This window comes from Peromyscus eremicus, chromosome 18 (genome assembly GCF_949786415.1).
Source record: "Peromyscus eremicus chromosome 18, PerEre_H2_v1, whole genome shotgun sequence".
Classification (NCBI taxonomy): domain Eukaryota; kingdom Metazoa; phylum Chordata; class Mammalia; order Rodentia; family Cricetidae; genus Peromyscus; species Peromyscus eremicus.
Genome location: NC_081434.1, coordinates 38,123,860 through 38,142,907, shown reverse-complemented (window position 1 = coordinate 38,142,907; position 19,048 = coordinate 38,123,860). Strand labels below are relative to the sequence as shown.

General features: G+C 43.8%; 1 protein-coding gene across 1 annotated transcript in view; it reads right to left on the bottom strand.

Moving 5' to 3' along the window:
• Positions 1–5,094, bottom strand: part of Utp20 (UTP20 small subunit processome component) — an 86,937-nt gene extending 81,843 nt beyond the window's left edge. The window contains exons 1-2 of the mRNA XM_059245117.1: positions 4,876–5,094; positions 3,703–3,783 (exon numbers count right to left, since the gene is read on the bottom strand). Coding sequence (XP_059101100.1) covers positions 3,703–3,783; positions 4,876–4,920 — 126 coding nt within the window. The 5' untranslated portion in view covers positions 4,921–5,094. The remainder of the gene's footprint in view (positions 1–3,702; positions 3,784–4,875) is intronic.
• Between the last annotated feature and the right edge of the window lie 13,954 nt (positions 5,095–19,048).

Genomic DNA, 19,048 nt, shown 5'->3' with positions numbered 1-19,048 from the left:
AAGCTATAGCTTGTAAAATTTACACACATAAAGGTGTTTATGCAGCTTTATTATGAGAGGGATCAAAACAGCCTAAAAACTCAACAGTAAGGCAACAGTCGTAGTAACGTATGGTCTATACACACTGAGTGTACTATGTGGCTATTAAAAATTCTATTAGGAGCTGGGCTATGGTGGTGCACATCTTTAATCCCAGCACTCAGGAAGCAGAGACAAGATGAGCTCTGATTTCAAGGTTAGAGTTCCAGGACAGCTAGGGCTAAGAAAAACCCTGTCTCAAACCACCCCCCAAAAAATATTAGGGGATGGGTATATAAATCAGTGGTAGACAGCACATCTAGCATGCGTGAGGTCCTGGGGTCAATTCCCAGTAACAAAACAAAACTCAAAATAATTTTATCATCATTAAGTAGAAGGATATTGATGGCACATCCCAGTGTAAAAAAGCACATGTAAAGTACATACTGGTTGGTATCTTATTCTTCTTATGAAAAGCAAAAAAAGTTCTAAAGAAACTTTTACAAATAGCTATACCTATTAGTTTAATACAGTATATATTATCTTGCACTTTGGACAAGTAAAACATAATGGTTTAATTACAGAAAGTAAAGACCACTTTTTAATATTTTCCTACTGTCATTCTTTAGCATGTATCAAATTAGTGTATCTTTTGATTGTACTGTGTTGGAATGGCTGGTTTAAAAATTACTACCTGAGTTGCTGGATAAAGCAAGTTGGACGTAGAGAGTTTAATGAGTCCCTCTATGAACAACAGACATACGATGGAAATGACTCTGCCACACCCACAACAAGGCTTTATGAGGGGGTGCCCTTCCTGTTATCACTGTCTTAGAAAGATTCTTACATGATGGAAAGAAGGCCAGTCTAGCTGTGTCCTGGTTAATTCTGTGTCAACTTGACATAAGCTAGAGTCATTTTGAAAAAAGGAACCTCAATTGAGAAAATGCTCCTACTAGATCTGCCTTGGAGGAAAGTTTGTGGGGCATTTTCTTGATTTATGATTGATGTGAAAGGGCTCAGCTCACTGGGGACCATGCCACCCCTGGGTAGGTGGTCCTGCGTGGTATAAGAAAGCGAGCTGAGCAAGCCATGGAGAGCAAGCTAGTAAGCAGCACCCCTCCATGGTGTTTGCTTCAGTTTGTGTCTCCAGGCTCCTGCCTTGAGTTCCTGCCCTGATTTCCTTACTTGATGGACTATAAATGGTAAGCTGAAATAAATCTTTTCCTTCCCAAGTTGCTTCTGGTCATGGTCTTTACCATAGCAATAGAAATCTCACTAAGACAACGATAATAGAGACCAACAAGACCCAACTGCTATGTGCATAACTAAGGTCATTTTGGACCATTCAGTCTAAGAATTTTTCTAAGAGAAATTAGATGTCAATACACACTCATGTAATTTGAGTGTACATGACATGAGTGTATTGTACATGCTCATCTTTAACATTTTACTGCTTGGTACTTTTGACCTCTCCTGTAGCTTCTACTAAAACCACCTGCTGAACCCAAGAGTATAATCTATCTCTGCATTCACCTATGCTCTAGATCCACACATTTTTTAAGACAGGGTCTTACTATGTAGCATAACTGGTCTGAAGCAAGATATGTAAACCATACTGGCCTCCATCTCAGAGATCCACCTGCCTCTGTTTCCCAAGTGCTGGGATTAAAGACATAACAACACACCCTGCTAGTCAAATGTCTTTTAATGTTTCCCCTGACGGTCTAGTAGTTAGGATTCAGTATGCTTTCTGGTACTGTCCTTTTCTCCCAAATATCCTATGGCCAGTATAATTTTCATGGTCACAGGTACTACACAGCAAATTTAGAAAGTTTCCAGTGCAGCTAATTATCTTCCTCTAAGAATTGTGCTCTCTCTCTCATTAGCATTTAATGTATAATGTGTGTGTGTGTGTGTGTGTGTGTGTGTGTGTGTGTGTGTGTGTGTATATATATATATATATATATGAGATCAGGCTTAAGATTTTGGGCCTGCCTGTCTAAACCATATATGATCTATCTATCTATCTATCTATATATATATATATATATATAGAGAGAGAGAGAGAGAGAGAGAGGGGGAGGGGGGGGGAGAGCGATTGAGCAAGAGCGTGCGCATGTGAATAGCAGGGTCTTACTATGTAGTCCAGGCTGGCCTAAAATTGGCAATCTTCCTGCCTCAGCCTCTGCTGGAATCACAAGTATGTGCCACCACACACAACCCTTCACAAATCTATATTGCTGAGTGGTATCTCCAACCGTCCTGCAATTGTAACCAAAAAACCTTAACCCCATTCCCTTTCTCAACACATACCCAGTAGGTCCCAGTTCCTATCCACTCTACTATCCCTGAAACTTTTCTTCTGTTTTAGGTGCCACTACCATAATCATTTCTCATTTAGACGACCATCAGATCTTCACAGCTGGTTTAGACAGGCAGGCCCAAAATCTTAAGCCTGATCATGTCACTTACTCCTCTGTTTACGATTTTGGAAGAACATCCTCTAGCTCCAGGATAAAATCCAAACTTGCTTGGCACATGAAACTCTTTATGATCTTTCCCATCTCTCCAGCCACCCTCCTCTCCCATTCCAGTCACCACACACACATGCACCCTAAGCACATCTGTACGACCGACAGTTCTGTAGTATCTTAAAGGTGACATGAATGTCCTAGCTTCTGCTGCTTTGTGTAGACTTTTCCCTAGGCTTGGAAGAGCCATTCTTGTCCTCTTGCCACACTAAAACCTGCACAAACAGCAAAACTCAATTCCGGTACCATCGTATACAGATCCTCTTTTGACATCCTTTCTGATCCCCTCAAAGAGTTGAGTAAGGGCTCCCTTCACTGTGAGTTCTCAAAGCATTTGATGCTGATCTACACGATACCACTTAACACACTAAAGTGCTAGGAAACAATGCACGCCAAGAGTCAGGACGGAATCTGATTTGTAACAGATGAAGACGACCTGAGGTTAAAACCCCAGTTAAAGGTGTCTACATCACAAGACCTTCAAAGGCTAGCAGAAGCATGCAGCACAAAGGAAGACAATTCTTCACAGAAGAACGAGAGTGAGGAATGTGCTTAAAACAGGAAAATCGTGCAGCCTAGCAAAATTTCCTTTTAAAGAGGAAGAAACTAAACCCTAAGAAACTGACTTCATTAAAATCACTTTGAAATCAGAGCTGGAAAAAAAAAATTACAGGACTGTAGACCCGCTTGCAGTATACATGAGAAAAGAGTTTCCAAATCAAGTCAAGCTTGTTTAACACTGCATCACCCAACTGAACTTGTAGCATGGATGGAAATGTCCCACCCACGGTATGGCACTTCTCCAGTATGCTAGCTACACACAGCTATTGAGGACTTTTTAAAGTGAATTAAAAATGTATTTGTACTGGGCAGTGGTGGCACACGCCTTTAATCCCAGCACTTGGGAGGCAGAGCCATGCGGATCTCTGGGAATTCGAGGCCAGCCTGGTCTACAGAGCGAGATCCAGGACAGTTACACAGAGAAACCCTGTCTCGAAAAAAACAAACAAAAATGTATTTGCTATGTGTGCTTTCTTTACTAGATAACACAGGTCTAAATCCCTGCATGTATACATTTAAAATGTCTTGAAAAACAACTTACTTATATTAGTAAAACAGTATGAGAGTTGCTAATATCACATCCTCTTACCTCATCATAGCTTGCAGTTCTATCGATACGGTGAATAATATCGATGTTCACATTGCCCAGTCTTTCAGCAAATGTAAGAAACTGCAAAGAAAAGCACATTTAAGACACATTAGCATTCATGCTTATCATATCTTGATATCGACTGGAGTACACTAAACCATAATCACATCAGACTCTGAAGGTAGAATGTTCAGAGCTTCAGTAGGCTTTCTATGAGCTAGCTGTCACCACAAATATCAGTGCCCTTCGCTATCACTGACGAAACACAGAAGGTAAATGTAAGAACTCTGAACAAATGCACTGTGTTAGTATTTGACAATAATAAATACTGCTATATTTCCGTATTACTTGTTTTTGTCTTTTTTTTTTTTTTTTGACTTATGCATCCCAGGTTGGCCTAGAACTATGTAGCCAAGGGTGACCCTTAAATTTAACTTCAGATACTCCTGCCTCTACATCCCCAGTTCTGGGACAACTAGCCACTAGCCACCACACCTTTATTTGTTTGTTTGTTTGTTTTTGATGGGGTGTAGGTGTGCTGAGAGCCAGCCTAGGGTTTCTTGCACGCCAGAGCACTATACCAATTCTACCTCCTAAGCTATGGATTTCAAATACAATTTCCATACTGACTGAGGAAGCTGGATGATCGCTGACAAGTAGACCTGCTTAGTCTTTCAGATTCCATACGGGACCAAAAGCACAGGGATCTCCCTAAATCATGGCAACAAGTGTGTTCTTTAAAACGCAGGCGGACTCAGTTACAAGAGGATCTGGAAAGACTAGAAAGTATTACAGTAGCTAGCTAGCTGGAAGTCACTCACCGCTTGCCCGCCCGCTCCACGCCCCTCAGTTCAGTCTTTAAAGTTACAAGGGGGGGGGGAGACGAGTTTGCACGAAATCTCCCGGGGCAATACATTTGACCCTGAACGGAAGGGAATCCCCCAGACAGACCAGATCTCACCGTGGAAAGGCGAAATCTGCTGTTCACACTTCCTAACTTCCCCGGGAACTCATGTTCACTACAGCAGCATAGTCTCCCACCTTCGCCAGAGCCCGGGGCGAGTGGGCCCAGCTTCGCCCCGACTCTGCAGGCCCACCCAGGACTGACGCGATCAGCCCGTCAGGCAGAGGCAGGAGGGCCCGCGGGCTCCCGGCCCGAACTCCCGCGCTCACCCGGTAGGTGTTCTCCGTCTTGTGGGAAAGCGGCTTTGTCTTCATGGTCGGCCGAGGGGCGGCGGCCCGCGAGGGCCTCAGGGAGGCAGGAAGGGATCCGCGGGCTCGACGCGGGGGAAAGCGGCGCACACACGCTACTCTCGGACGCGGGCTTGCTTGCTTGCTCTTCCTCACGTGCAGCTCGGGCCGCTGGGCGCCGCCATGTTGGGAAGCCGAGCCGTGCCGGTCACGTGGGCGGAAGAGGCAGACCGAGCATGCGCGCTCTTCCTGGCCGCCTGTGTCCGGGTTTGTAGGTGCGCAGTTTTCTTCCCTTGAGAAGGTGGCCGACACGAAACGAACTCGGTGGCAGTTTTGCGGACCTTTTGTTTGTTTGGGGCAGTTTTCTTTGCCTTGTCGGTCATTTGCCTGTTGGTTTTGATTTTCTTTCCTATGGATTTTTTTTTTTTTGTTTCTTCCTTGATTTATTTATTTATTATGTACACAGAAGAGGGCACCAGATCTCATTACAGATGGCTGTGAGCCACCATGTGGTTGCTGGGAATTGAACTCAGGACCTCTAGAGCAGTCGGTGCTCTTAACCTCTCAGCCATCTCTCCAGCCTCAACTCTTCCTCCCCCCCTCCCCCAGACAGGGCTTCTCTGTGTAGTTTTGCGCCTTTCCTGGAACTCCCTCTGTAGACCAGGCTGGCCTCGAACTCACAGAGATCCTCCTGCCTCTGCCTCCCGAGTGCTGGAATTAAAGGCTTGTGCCACCACCGCCGGGCTTGTTTCTTCCTTTTATTTATTTTTTTAGAGTCCAACGTAACATTGAGTAGGTGGGAAGGATCTAGTAGGAGACAGAAAAACATGATAAAAGTATATTGCATGAAAAAATTTAATAAAAAGATGTTTTTATTATAAGAGAAGACATAACAGTCATCATCGCCAACACTGCTGCTCGCTATATACCCTGCAGTGTCAAAAGCCCTTCTTACCCATAATTTACAGTAATGCTGGTTATACTCTAAATGTGAGGTGTATGTGTTTTTAAGACTCCTTGGCATGCAAGGAAACCCAGATTGTGCAGCTTATAAGTGATGGTCTTTCACACTCAAATTCTGAGGTTCTGGTTTTAGTTTGTGTTTGTCGGTCCTGGAATCAAAGCTAGGGCTTCGTGCATGCCAAGAAACAACTCTACCATTGAGCTATTAGATCCTACAGCTCCTAATTATGACTTTATTAACTTGGAGAAAGAAAGGGAATTTAATGAAAATTCTTTAATTTCATTCACTACTTTTTTCCTTTGGTATTTTCCCTAACAGTTTAACGTTGTATGTGTAGCATGTTGTTAAGCATAATTGTTCAGTTATATAGAATGTGTTTATATATGTATGTGTATATATATGTACAGTTTTAAATATTTAATACCTTTTTTTCCATTTCATGTTTGTTTGATCAAATATTTCCTGAAAGTCTACAAAGAAATGTTTAATTTAAAGTGCTCATATCTTACAGACAAGCTGTAAGTAGACAGTTGGACACATTGCCTCATAGACTTGGGGTATCTATAAGGTGATCTGGGCTTGTGTTTGCAGGAAATTTGAGAGGAGAAAACATTGTGAAGCTTGACATATACTTTTGGATATTTCTATTAATCAAATACTATATTCAAAAAAAATTCTGCCTAAGAGGACTTATTTTGCAGAGATCCAATGGGTAGTTGACTTCAGTGACCAGCTCTCTTTATGCTCAGAAGTATGTCTTCCACAAGATACACAGTCACAGAGTTACAAAAATTTGCAGAAACATTGCATATATAACATTCAAGCAGAAGCCTAACGAGAGAGAGAGAGAGAGAGAGAGAGAGAGAGAGAGAAAGAGAATGAGCCATGGAGCTGTTTGCACAAAAATAGGATTGAGTTCCAGCCTGGAATAATAGCAGCCAGAAGCCCCTCGTGCATAGAATATAGTAAGTGGAGAGGAACTCAAAGGGCTATAGACACACTTCTATCATTTTTCAGACCACAGAAGCACAGGTTAAGAGAATGAATCATCCAAGATGATACAGGAAATTAACAGCAGAACTGGGAACTAAGTGCCCTCACCCCCATCTAGAACCCTTCTCAATGTAATCAACTTTAAACTATTGGAATGCTGGATATTTCAAATCATGAAACAATCCCAGTGACTTCGGAACTGAGCTTGATTGGCCAATCCATCATCATTTCATGAAGGAGTCGATTTTCTTTCCTCATGATGCTTTTGTTTGTTTGTCAAGACAGGGTTTCTCTGTGTAGCCCTTGCTGCCCTGGAACTTGTTCTGTAGACCAGGCTGGCCTTGAACTCATAGAGATCCACCTGTCTTGGCCTCCCACATGCTGGGACTAAAGGCGTGCACCACCACCATCCAGCTTTTCCCCTCAAGAGTCTTTGTGTTAAAGTGTAAGGTGTGAAACTGCACTGATTATACACAAACCAAATAATCCAAAAGGAAATAATAAGACTCATTATTTATAAAAGACTTTGAGCTTCTCAATAATTCAGCATCCATTACCTCCACTGGTCTTTATGACAGCCCTGTAAAGCAGAGAGATATAATTACCATCATATCATACAGAAAGAAATGAAACAGTTCCAGAGAAAATAAGTAATTCTTCCAAGGTCATGTGCTTTGCTTGCCAGTGCCAGAATTTCTTACTCTGGCTTCAAAGGCCCTGGCACCACGTTCATCTTTCTGGGTGATGAGTAGTTGGCACCGTATAGCTCTTACTATGCCCCAGGCACTGTTCCAAGTGTTTTGCATATAATGACTCATTTACTCTTCCTACGAAGTAGTTCTATTATTATCTTTATTTGCCAATGGGAAAGAAAGCTAAGAGACAGGGAGTCTGAGTGACTAGGCAAAGACTGGCTAATCCCATAATTCAGTCAGAGCCAGGACCTAACATTTTCAGGCAGTGTTCAGAATCTGTTCTCTTAGCCCATGTACTACGCTGCCTCTCCAATCGAGAGGATTTGGAAACCTTTGTGGTTCAGGTGATTCAAGGGCACAACTCTAGAGCCTTTGAGATCAAGTCCAGAGATCCTTTTGCTCCTGGGATTGTTGCAAGCCCTTCCTTTAATGTTTACAGCCACTTGGTCTTATTATCCACTTAATGTGATAGAGAGATGTAATTAAATTTTCGTCCTTCAATCATTCATCTGGGTGGGGTGGAAGAAACCATGCTGAGCAGTCATTATTCCGCTGTTTAGCTCTAATTCATTACGGAAATGGGGTAGACAGTACACATGTACATGTGGGATTTTTACCTAGTTTGCTTGTATTGGTTACACAATCTTTATTCTCTATTTTCTTCTGGGATCCCCGCCTGCATTTGTTTATTCGCAACCCATGCAGTTACAATGACAACAAGGTTGCCCTGTCTCCAGGGTTTGATACATGGCCCAGATAGACACAATTGGACTATAAAAGTCAAATGTGATCAGTTCAGGGGTGTGTGTGTGTGTGTGTGTGTGTGTGTGTGTGTGTGTGTGTGTGTGTGTGTGTTCCCAGTCAGTTCAGTGAAAGTTGTTCCTAGAACTTGTTGGTTGAATTATTGGGGAACAAGGCTCTTTCTACTTAGTAACTAATACAGTTGGTGATAAACTTGGGATTACTGGTAGCCATTTTACCTTACAGGGACAGCCAGCAAGAGAATGAGTGAATGAGGATGAACAAATGTAGACCCCATAAAGGAAGAGATCAAGTCCCAGATGACAAATTTGGGGCATTTAGTTCTCTCTGCATCTGCCCATGAACTTTTCAGTATGTGAGCCCGTGTGTTCAAGCAAGTGTAAGTTGGAGTTCCATCACTTGCAACCTAGATCAATTCTTTCCAGTTGATTCATTGCTCTGACCAATATAGGCATTTATATACTAGTGTTCTCAGCAAGTAAGACAGAAACTTCATGGCCTTTTATGAACTGGCCCTACTCCATGACAGTCAGAGCTCACTAGATTTAAGAACAGACATAGATCATGCCCCTTGAGGAAAAGAATGTCAGGTATATAGGTGGCTACATTCCTTTGCATATATGTGTGTGTGTGTGTGTGTGTGTGTGTGTGTGTGTGTGTATGCAGTATAAAGCATGCATTGGGCATGGGTGTGTGTACACCGAAGTATGGAAGCCAGAAGTTGATGTAGGGTGTCTTCTTGATCACTTTCCACCTTATGTGCTACAGCAGAGTCAAGTGAAGCTATAGCTCACTGATTCAGCTAGTCTAGTAGCCAACTTACTCTGGGGATCTCCTATCTCTGTTCCCTGAGTGCTAAAATTACAGACAGACTGCTGTCTGGCTGGCATTTATGTGGATGCTGGGGATCCAGACTCCAGTCTTCATGCTTGCCCTGTGTGGTGGCTATTCTTGGTTGTCAACTTGACTCCATCTGGAATTAACTAAAATCCAAAAAGGGAGGGTTCGCTGCTCTGAAGCAATGCAACCGAAAGCTAGTGGGAAGCGCCCCGAGGTTTGCCTTCCCACCAGTTCTATCAGCACTGTAATAGAATAGGTTCCTTAAGTGCTCAGCCTGTTCCCCCACAGCTCAGCCACCTGCCCACACAGCCAGCACCCTTTCAGGAAGATGACGCTACTTCATGTGACTCAGAAAAAAACCAATATACTAGCAATATGACCCCCACCTATCCTCGCTACTGAATCCAAACTGTACACACCTGCTGTTTCTATTTTGTTCACCTTTCCTTTCTATTCTTTTTTTTTCCCCTGACAGGGTTTACACATATAGCCCAGAATGGCCTCAGACTCACAATCCTTCCACCTCAGAATCCTTCATACTTCGGTTACAGGTCGACACCATCATACTCATGTTAAAAGAAGAATTTACCAGATCTTCTTTTAACTTCTTTTAATTTACCAGACAGGGAAAAAATAAGCTTTTTTTTTCATGTGTATATATGTGTGGGGGTACATGCATGTGTGTACCTATTTGCATGTGTGAGCTCATGTGTCTGCAGGTAGGGGTGCATATAAACATGTGTCCATGTGCTTTCATAGCGCTTGTCATCCGGTGGCTTCCTCAATTGCTAGCTACTGAGGCATGAGTCAGTCTCTCCCTCTCCCTCTCGCCCCTCCCTATCCCCCCTCCCCTCTCTCTCCATGATGGGGGTTTCTCTGTGTAGCCCTGGCTGTCCTCGAACTTGCTCTGTAGATGGGGCTGGCCTCTGAGATCCACCTGTCTCTGCCTCCAGAGTGCTGGGATGAAAGGTGTGTGCCACCATGTCCGGCTTGAATTGTGGTCTCTGGTCCAGCTAACTAGCTTGCCCTAGGATCCTCTGTCTATGCCTACCTGGCTTTTACATTTATACCTGGGATCCAAATTCCAGTGCTCATGTGTGCAAAGCAAGAGAATTATTTCACTGAGCCGTAGCCCCAGTACTAGATAAACTTTTTCCTTTTTTGGAGCTCAAGGACTTTTATTTATTTATTTTAGCATTTAAGAGAAAAAATAACAGGGTGTGGTGGTGAATGCCTTTAATCCCAGCACTCAGGAGGCAGAGACAAATAGGTCTTTGTGAGTTCAAGACCCACCTCAACAGTGAGACCCTATCTCAAAAAGAGCTGGGGAACAGAGTGGGAAGAAGAGAGGGAGTGTATGAGAGAGAGAAGCAGAAACATAGTACTAGTTATGTGAAAAGTCTAGCAGCGACCTGGAGGAGAGATGGAGAAAAAGTCCTTTCTTTTCAGTTAGGTATGGACTAGAAATAGACAGATTTTTAGGAAAGGAAAATGGATGCCCAAGAATGGAAGTTGTCTAGTGAACCAAGGAAAGAGCCCCCAAAGCCCCAATAAACTTTTTATATATATATAGAACATACTTTGTCTACCTAGTAATCTGCTACTTCTTCATGTGCACACATAACAATCACAGTAGAATACTTTAAAAATATATTCCTAAACCGGGTGTGGTGGTGAGTGCCTGTAATCCCAGCACTTGAGAGGTTGAGGCAGGCAGATCTCTGTGAGTTTGGGGCCAGCCTGGTCTATAGACTGAGTTCCAGGACAGCATTGAAAACAAAAAATAGAATAGAATGAAAATATATTCCTAAAGATGTAGAATCATTGCTATAATTTAAAAAGACACAAAGGTTTCTGCCAGTTCACACATGATAAAAATTTGTTTCTTGCTTAACTGGCAGTTTTGCACAATTATTTTGGACAAGCGAATAACCAGGTACACCCTCCTTTAGCTAGAAGCCCAACTCAGTGGAGAGTCAACCATTTGCAACATGTGCTTCCAGAGACACAGAAGGGCAGGCCTGTAGATAGGAACAAGGATTTAATGGGTCATTCGAATGGGACATTTGAATGGCGCTGCTCATCAGCTGGAATTCAGTCTCACTTGGCTCCGCCTAACTGCAAGGGAGTCTGTGTGCTCAAGCAGAAGAGAAAGACGTCTCTGGTGACTGAATAGACAGCAGTCTAGGCCATTTCCCTCAAACCCCAACAAACACTTAGTTTTTTACTGGTTGAATTTTGTTGTTTCTACAGTTGTCTCATGGGGTTGTTGTAAAGATCCTCTCAACAACAGGATACATCCTTCAAAATATATTATTCGGGTTTGTTTTTTTTTTTGTTTTTGTTTTTGTTATTGTGCAAATGTCACAGAATGGACTCATAAAAGCCTGGGTAATATAGGTCAGCTGCTTACTTGGCTTCTTTCATGGCTTTTAAATTTTTTATTACATTCTGATTTATTGTATGTGCATATGCATGCCCATGTGTTTATGTACCACTCTGCACACGTGGACAACTTGCTGGAGTTGGCTCTCTCCTTCCACTATGAACCCAGGGATCAATCTCAGGTCATCTTGCCAGCATGCACCTTTATCTGCTAAGCCATCTTGCTGGCCCTTGACATAGCCTCTTGATGCATTCGAGATACAGTAATTGTGAGACATAGGAGGTTACGATATGAATGAGGTCGCTCCTAGACTAGCAAAGCAAACAATGTCATGGTATGTTATCTATTCATTCATTCATCCATCCATTCATTCATTTTACTAAGTTGAAGACATTTTACAAGTATAAATATGTATTCTAAAATAATGATCTAAGTATTATAATAAATAGATGAGTCGGATGTAGTTTAGTGGTGGAGCTTTTACTTCAAATACATGAGACCTTGGGTTCAATAACCAGCCAGACAGAAAAATAAACCAAAGCAAAAGTGTACTATAAATCCACAAAGCAGTGACATAGACCTTTATTATCATCGTTGGTTGCTGTACATAGTCATGTGTGCTGTGCTTTCATACAGCAGGAAGTGTGGTGGGCTGGTTTACACCAACATCACCATAAACACAAAGTTCTACAATGTAGCAGCAGTCTCCATGTCCATAGGGTACAGCTCCACTGTAATCTCATGAGATCGCCGCCCTAAGGATGGTCACATGGAAGGAAACACTGCTGTGTGGTACATGAATGTATTATGAAGACCTAGAACGTTGCCTGGCATACAGTAAGCATCTCATCAGAAGTTTCCGATTTTTTATTGTATGCTAGAGCCTCAGGTTAAAGGTGAATTCCTTAGGTGAATCTTTCTCTTCTCCTGCTATACTCCCCACCAGAGTTTATTTATTGAAATTATTTATTTACTGTCTGGCTCCTCCTCAACATACTTCTTGCTTCTTGAAGGAAATGTTTGTTTTTTTTTTTCCCTTGCAACCCCCTTTTCAGTTCTTGGCCATTTTCATGCATGGATGTAAAGACTTAATTATTTTCACAGCCCCCCCTCCTCTCTCATCGTCTCCATTCTTCCATTGAAGTCTCTCTTGTGTTTAGTTTCTTAAAATATTTTAAGTGCCTCTCGTGACCTCTGGCACATTGTAGGTTAGCTCTAGTAGTTGGTGGAGGAAAGAGAAGTGGTGGGGGAGGGAAGGGAGGAAGGGAGAGGGGTGGAAAGGGAAGAAGGGAGGAAGAGAAAGGGATGGGAAGGGAGGAAGAGAAAGGGGATGGGAAGGGAGAGGGGATGGGAAGGGAGGAAGGGAGGAAGAGAGAGGGGTGGGAAGGGAGGGAAGGGAGGAAGGGAGAGGGGATGGGAAGGGAGGAAGGGAGAGGGATGAGAAGGGAAGAAGGGAGAGGAATGGGAAGGGAGGAAGGGAGAGGGGATGGGAAGGAGGAAGGGAGGAAGGGAGAGGGATGGGAAAGGGGGGAGGGGAGAGGGATGGGAAGGGAGGAAGGGAGAGGGATGGGAAGGGAGGAAGGGAGAGGGATGGGAAAGGGGGGAGGGGAGAGGGATGGGAAGGGAGGAAGGGAGAGGGATGAGAAGGGAAGAAGGGAGAGGAATGGGAAGGGAGGAAGGGAGAGGGATGAGAAGGGAAGAAGGGAGAGGAATGGGAAGGGAGGAAGGGAGAGGGGATGGGAAGGAGGAAGGGAGGAAGGGAGAGGGATGGGAAGGGAGGAGGGGAGAGGGATGGGAAGGGAGGAGGGGAGAGGGATGGGAAAGGGGGGAGGGGAGAGGGATGGGAAGGGAATAGGAAGCGGGGAGGAGAGGGAGGGAAGAAGTGTAGACACCTCGAGGTTGAGGTCTTCTCACGGAACAGTCTGAAAGAACAACCTGGTAAACTGCATAACAGCTTCAGTCATCTCTCTGTTCCAGGCCCTGGAAGGTCACTTCACACCCAATACCAGTGTAGGGTGAAGGCACCACACATCCAGTGCCCTGTGCTGGACACCTCCTCCGTGTACTGCATCCAGTCACTGCTGCAGACCCAGGGCAGGAGGAAAGGATCCAGTCCCTTGCCTCTGCTGGGCTGTATCTCGTGTCTTCAGGTTGCTCTTAGGCCAGTTCTTTGGGCATCTGCTGAGATGTGTTTTGTCTCTTACATAAACAAACATGCAAGTGTCAGGAAGTTGATGTCCTGTCAACCTAGAGAACAACAGAGAAGAGGAGAAAGGCAAGGAGAGGGCGGGGGAAGAGAGAAAGGGTGAATAATTACAGTTTATTTGGGAATAAGCAGGAGGCACTGCAGTGACATGTCTTCAAAGATTAAACCACATGTGTTCAAAGAGCTGGAGGCCAGGGGACAGTTTAAGGGCTAATCGAGGAAGATTTCCAAAATTGTTTTTGAATCAATTATGCTTGGCTACAGAATGAACTAGAAGGGTGGCATCTCTTCAAAGCTAGTCAAGCAGTTAATGAGCAGATATCCTTGTACGAGTGTCTTAGTTAGGGTTTCTATTGCTGTGAAGAGACACCATGACCATGGCAACTCTCGTAAAGGAAAACATTTAATTGGGGTTGGCTTACATTTTCCGAGGTTTACTCCATTGTCATCATACTGTGACATGGTGGTGTGTAGGCAGACATGGTGTTGGAGAAATAACCAAGAGTCCTACATTTTGACCCGCAGGCAACAGAAAGTGGTCTAAGACACTGGGCATGGCTTGAGCATAAGTGACCTCAAAGCCCACCTCCACAGTGACACACTTCCTCCGACAAGACCACACCTACTCCAACAAAGCCACACCTCCTAATAGTGCCACTCCCTATGAGCTTATGGGGGCCAATTCCATTCAAACTACCACAATAAGTATTTCCTGTATAAAGTTGTGGTGGTCTTTGGGCAAGGCTGTGTTTCCAACAGTCTGTTGCATAGTTCATGTTGTCAGTTATGTGTACATGAGATTCCTTCCTTCACATCCTCATGGCTTTATTATTTTGTTGCTAGGTTTGACAAAACTGACCCCATGTTGATTTTGACAACTTTTAGTGCCTTTTTTGTTTTCCACCTCAAGAATTCAGATTAATACCATTTTTTATTTTGTTTTCTTAGATTTTTCTTTTTTTCCTTAAAGTTTTCATTATGTATATTCGTTTTACATGGTTCTGTGTTACATAAGGATGTGTTGGCTTGTATAGCCACTTTGGAAATCAATATGGCAGTTTCTCAGAAAATTGGGAATCAATCTACCTAAAGACCCAGCTATACCACTCTTTGGCATATTCCCAAAGGATGCTCAATAATACCATAAGGACACTTGCTCAACTATGTTCATAGCAGCATTATTCATAACAGCCAGAACCTTGAAACAACCTAGATGCCCTTCAACCGAAGAATGGATAAAGAAAATGTGGCACTGTAAAAAACAATGACCTCATGAAATTTGCAGACAAATGGATAAAACTAGAAAAAAAAATCATTTTGAGTAAGGTAACCCAGACCCAGAAAGACAAACATGGTATTTACTCACTTATGTATATTAGGAGTAAAGTGTAGGATAACCAAACTACAGTCCACAGCCCCAGAGAGACTAGATTACAAGGAGGGTCCAAAAGGGTGCATGGATTTCCCTGGGGAGGGGAACTAGAGGAGATCTCCTGGGTAAACTGGGGGTGGGGGCGGGGGTAGAAACATGAGGGATCAGGTTGGGTGGGCTGGGTATGGGAGGGGAAGAGTAACAAGAGAGACACCTTGATGAGGGGGCCATTTTGGGGTTAGGGAGAAACCTGGTGCCAGGGAAACTCCCAGGAATCCACAAGGATGACCCCAGCTAAGACTCCTAGCAATAGTGGAGAGGGTGCCTGAACTGGCCATCTACTGTAATCAGATTGATGACTACCCTAATTGTCATCACAGAGCCTTTATCTAGTAACTGGTGGAAGCAGATACAGAGATCCACAGCCAAGCACTGGGCCGAGCTCCTGGAGTCCTGCTGAAGAGAGGGAGGAGGGATTGTATGAGCCATGGGGGTCCAGATCATGATGGGGAACCCACAGAGACAGCTGACCTGAGCTTGTTAGGACCTCATGGACTCTGGACTTAGGGAGCCTGCATGGTACTGACCTAGGCCCTCTCCATGTGTGTGACAGTTGTGTAGCTTGGTCTGACTGTGAGGCTCCTAGCAGTAAGATCATGACCTGCCCCTGGCGCACTTAGCTGGCCCTTGGGAACCTGTTCCCCATGCTGGATTGCCTCACCCAGCCTTGATTCCGGGGAGGAGCTTGGTCCTGTTTCAACTTGATATGCCATGCTTTGTTCGTGCTCATAGTAGTCTGAATGCAGACTACCAAAGAGGGGTGGATGGGGGGAGGGGGAGTAGATGAGAGGAGGTGAGGAGGTGGGGAGGGAACAGGAGGAGAGGAGGGAGGGGAAACTGTGGTCAGTGTGTAAAACAAATGAAAAAAAAACTTAATTAGTAAAAGAATGAAAAAAGAATATGTTTGCATATCTAGAATATACATTGAGCCTACCTCCCACATCCCCCATCCCTTTGCTCACTCTCTATGGTGGTATTTTATTTGTACTGAAATGTGATTTTAATTGTATATTAATAAATATAAAGTTGCCCGGGGTGTGAGAGCTATTAGAGCCATAGCAAGAGCGTGGCGGTGGTGGCGCACGCCTTTAATCTCAGCACTTGGTAGACAGAGCTAGGTAGATCTCTGTGTGTAAAAAGATACAGCCAGCATTGGAGACACATGCCTTTAATCTCAATCCCAACCATAGAAGACCTAGAAGTCTTTACAGACAGGCAGTGACGAGGCATGGGTTTACAACCAATGAGAAGACAGAACAGAAAGACTATAAAGACAAACACACAGGAAGTAGCTTCCTTTTGGAGAGCTCTCTTGGCTGAAGCAGGAAGGGTAAGGCTCTTAGTTCTGACCTCTTGGCTTTCTTCTCTGAATCGGCTCTGTGTTTCTTATTTAATAAGACGGTTGGTTACATCTACAACTCTCCCCCCCATGCTGGCCCCCTCTTGTCTTCCTAAACAGTTTTGCTCTTATTTCCATGTCATATATACATACGTGGTTTTCTATACCTATCGAAAGTCTAGGAACCAAAAATGAGAGGAAACATAAAACATTTGGCTTTTACGAGAATGATTTAATTTGTTTAATATTATTTCCAGTTGCACTCATTTTCCTGCAAATAACTTTATTCTTCTTTATTGATGAAAAAATTCTCTTGTGTATATGTACCTTTTTTTTTTTTTTTTTTTTTTAAAGGGTCTCACTAGGTAGCCCTGCTGGCCTGGAACTCCCTATGTAGATCACTTTGGCCTTGAACTCACTGAGATCTGCCTCTGCCTTCTGAGTGCTGGGATTATAGGTGTGTGCCATCACACCCCATCTTACCACAGTTTCTCTGTCCATTCCTGTGTTGCTGGAACCCATGTACATGGATTGGTCCATGACTTAGCTATTGTGAGTTGTGCTGCGTTCACCACTGATGTCTAAGTACCTCACTGGTATGTTGACTTGGAGTTCTTTGGATGAATATCCAGAAGTGGTATAGTTGAGTAACATGGTAGATCTGCTTTAACTTTATGTGGAACCTCCGTAGTGATTTCCATAGTGGCCTGACTGGTTTACATTCCCACCAGCAGTATATGTGGATCTTTTTAAATCATAGTCTCATCATTTATTGTTTATTTATTTATTTGCTTTTCTTCTTCTCACTGTTATTATTATTATTTTAGTTTTTAGCTTTTTGAGGCAGAGTCTCACTATGTAGCCCTGGCTATCTTGGAACTTGCTCTGTAGACCAGGCTGGCCTCGAACTCCCAGAGATCTGCCTGCCTCTTCCCCCACTGTTTGTTTTCTTTTCTTTTTTTTTTTTTTAGATTATTTATTTATTAATTATGTATACAGTATTCTGCCTGCATGTGTCCCTGCAGGCCAGAAGAGGGCACCAGATCTCATTACAAGTGGTTATGAGCCACCATGTGGTTGCTGGGAATTGAACTCAGGACCTCTGGAAGAGCAGTCGGTGCTCTTAACCACTGAGCCACCTCTCCAGCCCCTGTTTGTTTTCTTAATGACTGCCATTCTGAATAGAGTGAGATGGAATCCTAACGTAGTCTCACTTTACATTTCTCTGATGGCTAGTGAAGGTAAGCATTTTTCATGTGTTTATTGTGCATTTGTCTGTTGAGAAAGCTTTGTTCATTCCATTTGCCCATTTATTGATTGGGTGTTTGATTTCTTTTTCTTTCTCTGAGTTCTTGGAATACTTTAGATATCAATCCTCTGTCTATACAGCTAGCAAAGATTTTCTCTCATTCTCAGCATCTTTTTGTTTTGTTTTGTTTTGTTTTTTCAGGACAGGGTTTCTCTGTGTAGCTTTGTGCCTTTCCTGGATCTCGCTCTGTAGACCAGGCTGGCCTTGAACTCACAAAGATCCGCCTGCCTCTTTCTCCCGAGTGCTGGGATTAAAAGCGTGCGCCACCACTGCCCGGCTCTTTTTAAAACTTTTAACCTTTTATTTTTATTTTATGTGTGCGAGTGTTTGCCTGCCTGTGTCTGTGCACCACATGCATACAGTGCCCTTGGAGGTCAGAAGAGGTTGTCTGATCCCCTGGGACTGGAGTTATAGACAGTTGTGGGCCACTGTGTGGGTGCTGGGAATTGAACCTGGGTCCTCTGGAAGAACAACCAGTGCTCTTAACCACAGAGCCATTTCACCAGCCTCTTTCTCAGCATCTTTGAGAGGATCATTAAAGCCTGTCTAATCCCCATTTCAACAGAAGATTTCTTTTACCAATTCTTAGGATCAGAAAGATGCAAATTCCTACTCAGGTTTTGGCAAGACTCCTTAGCCCTGAGCTCTGGGGGTTCCAACAGTGTCTGGCCTCTGCCGGGAACCTAGAGAACCACCCCAATGTGTTTGTGCTGCTGTTTTGAGGGAATCTGTCCTGTGGCAGTGAGGAGTTGGTCTATTGGGGGGCTCTGAGAAGCTTCTTGAAGGATTTCGGAAGCCTGATTAGAATCTTTGCGCTATGAATGGACAAGTTCCCTGGCCTTGCAGAGAGTCGTCACACACAAAATTGGTAAAAGCGCACTTAGAGTGTTCACGGTTGGCCCATGGAGTTCAGAGAGATTTTCCCCGAAGGTTGCCTTACCTGTGCTAGACTCTCATAGAACTTTGCGTGTGTTGTGTTTGTAACCCACCCCTACTCAACCTTGGATTAGCTCCTGCTTGTGAGAATGAATCCCTTAACGCGTGTAAAAGCCTGTAGTCTGGGGCTGGCCACCAGTGAGTGCTTCACAAATAGCGCTCCCGTTGTTAGTATAGGCACGTTCCCTTCATTACTGCCTCCTACAAATCTGTGCTCCACTCCCACAGTCACTGCAAGTCCATATCTGCTCCGGTTCCTTCTCCTCTTGTAACGCTGGCTCCTTGCCACTTGT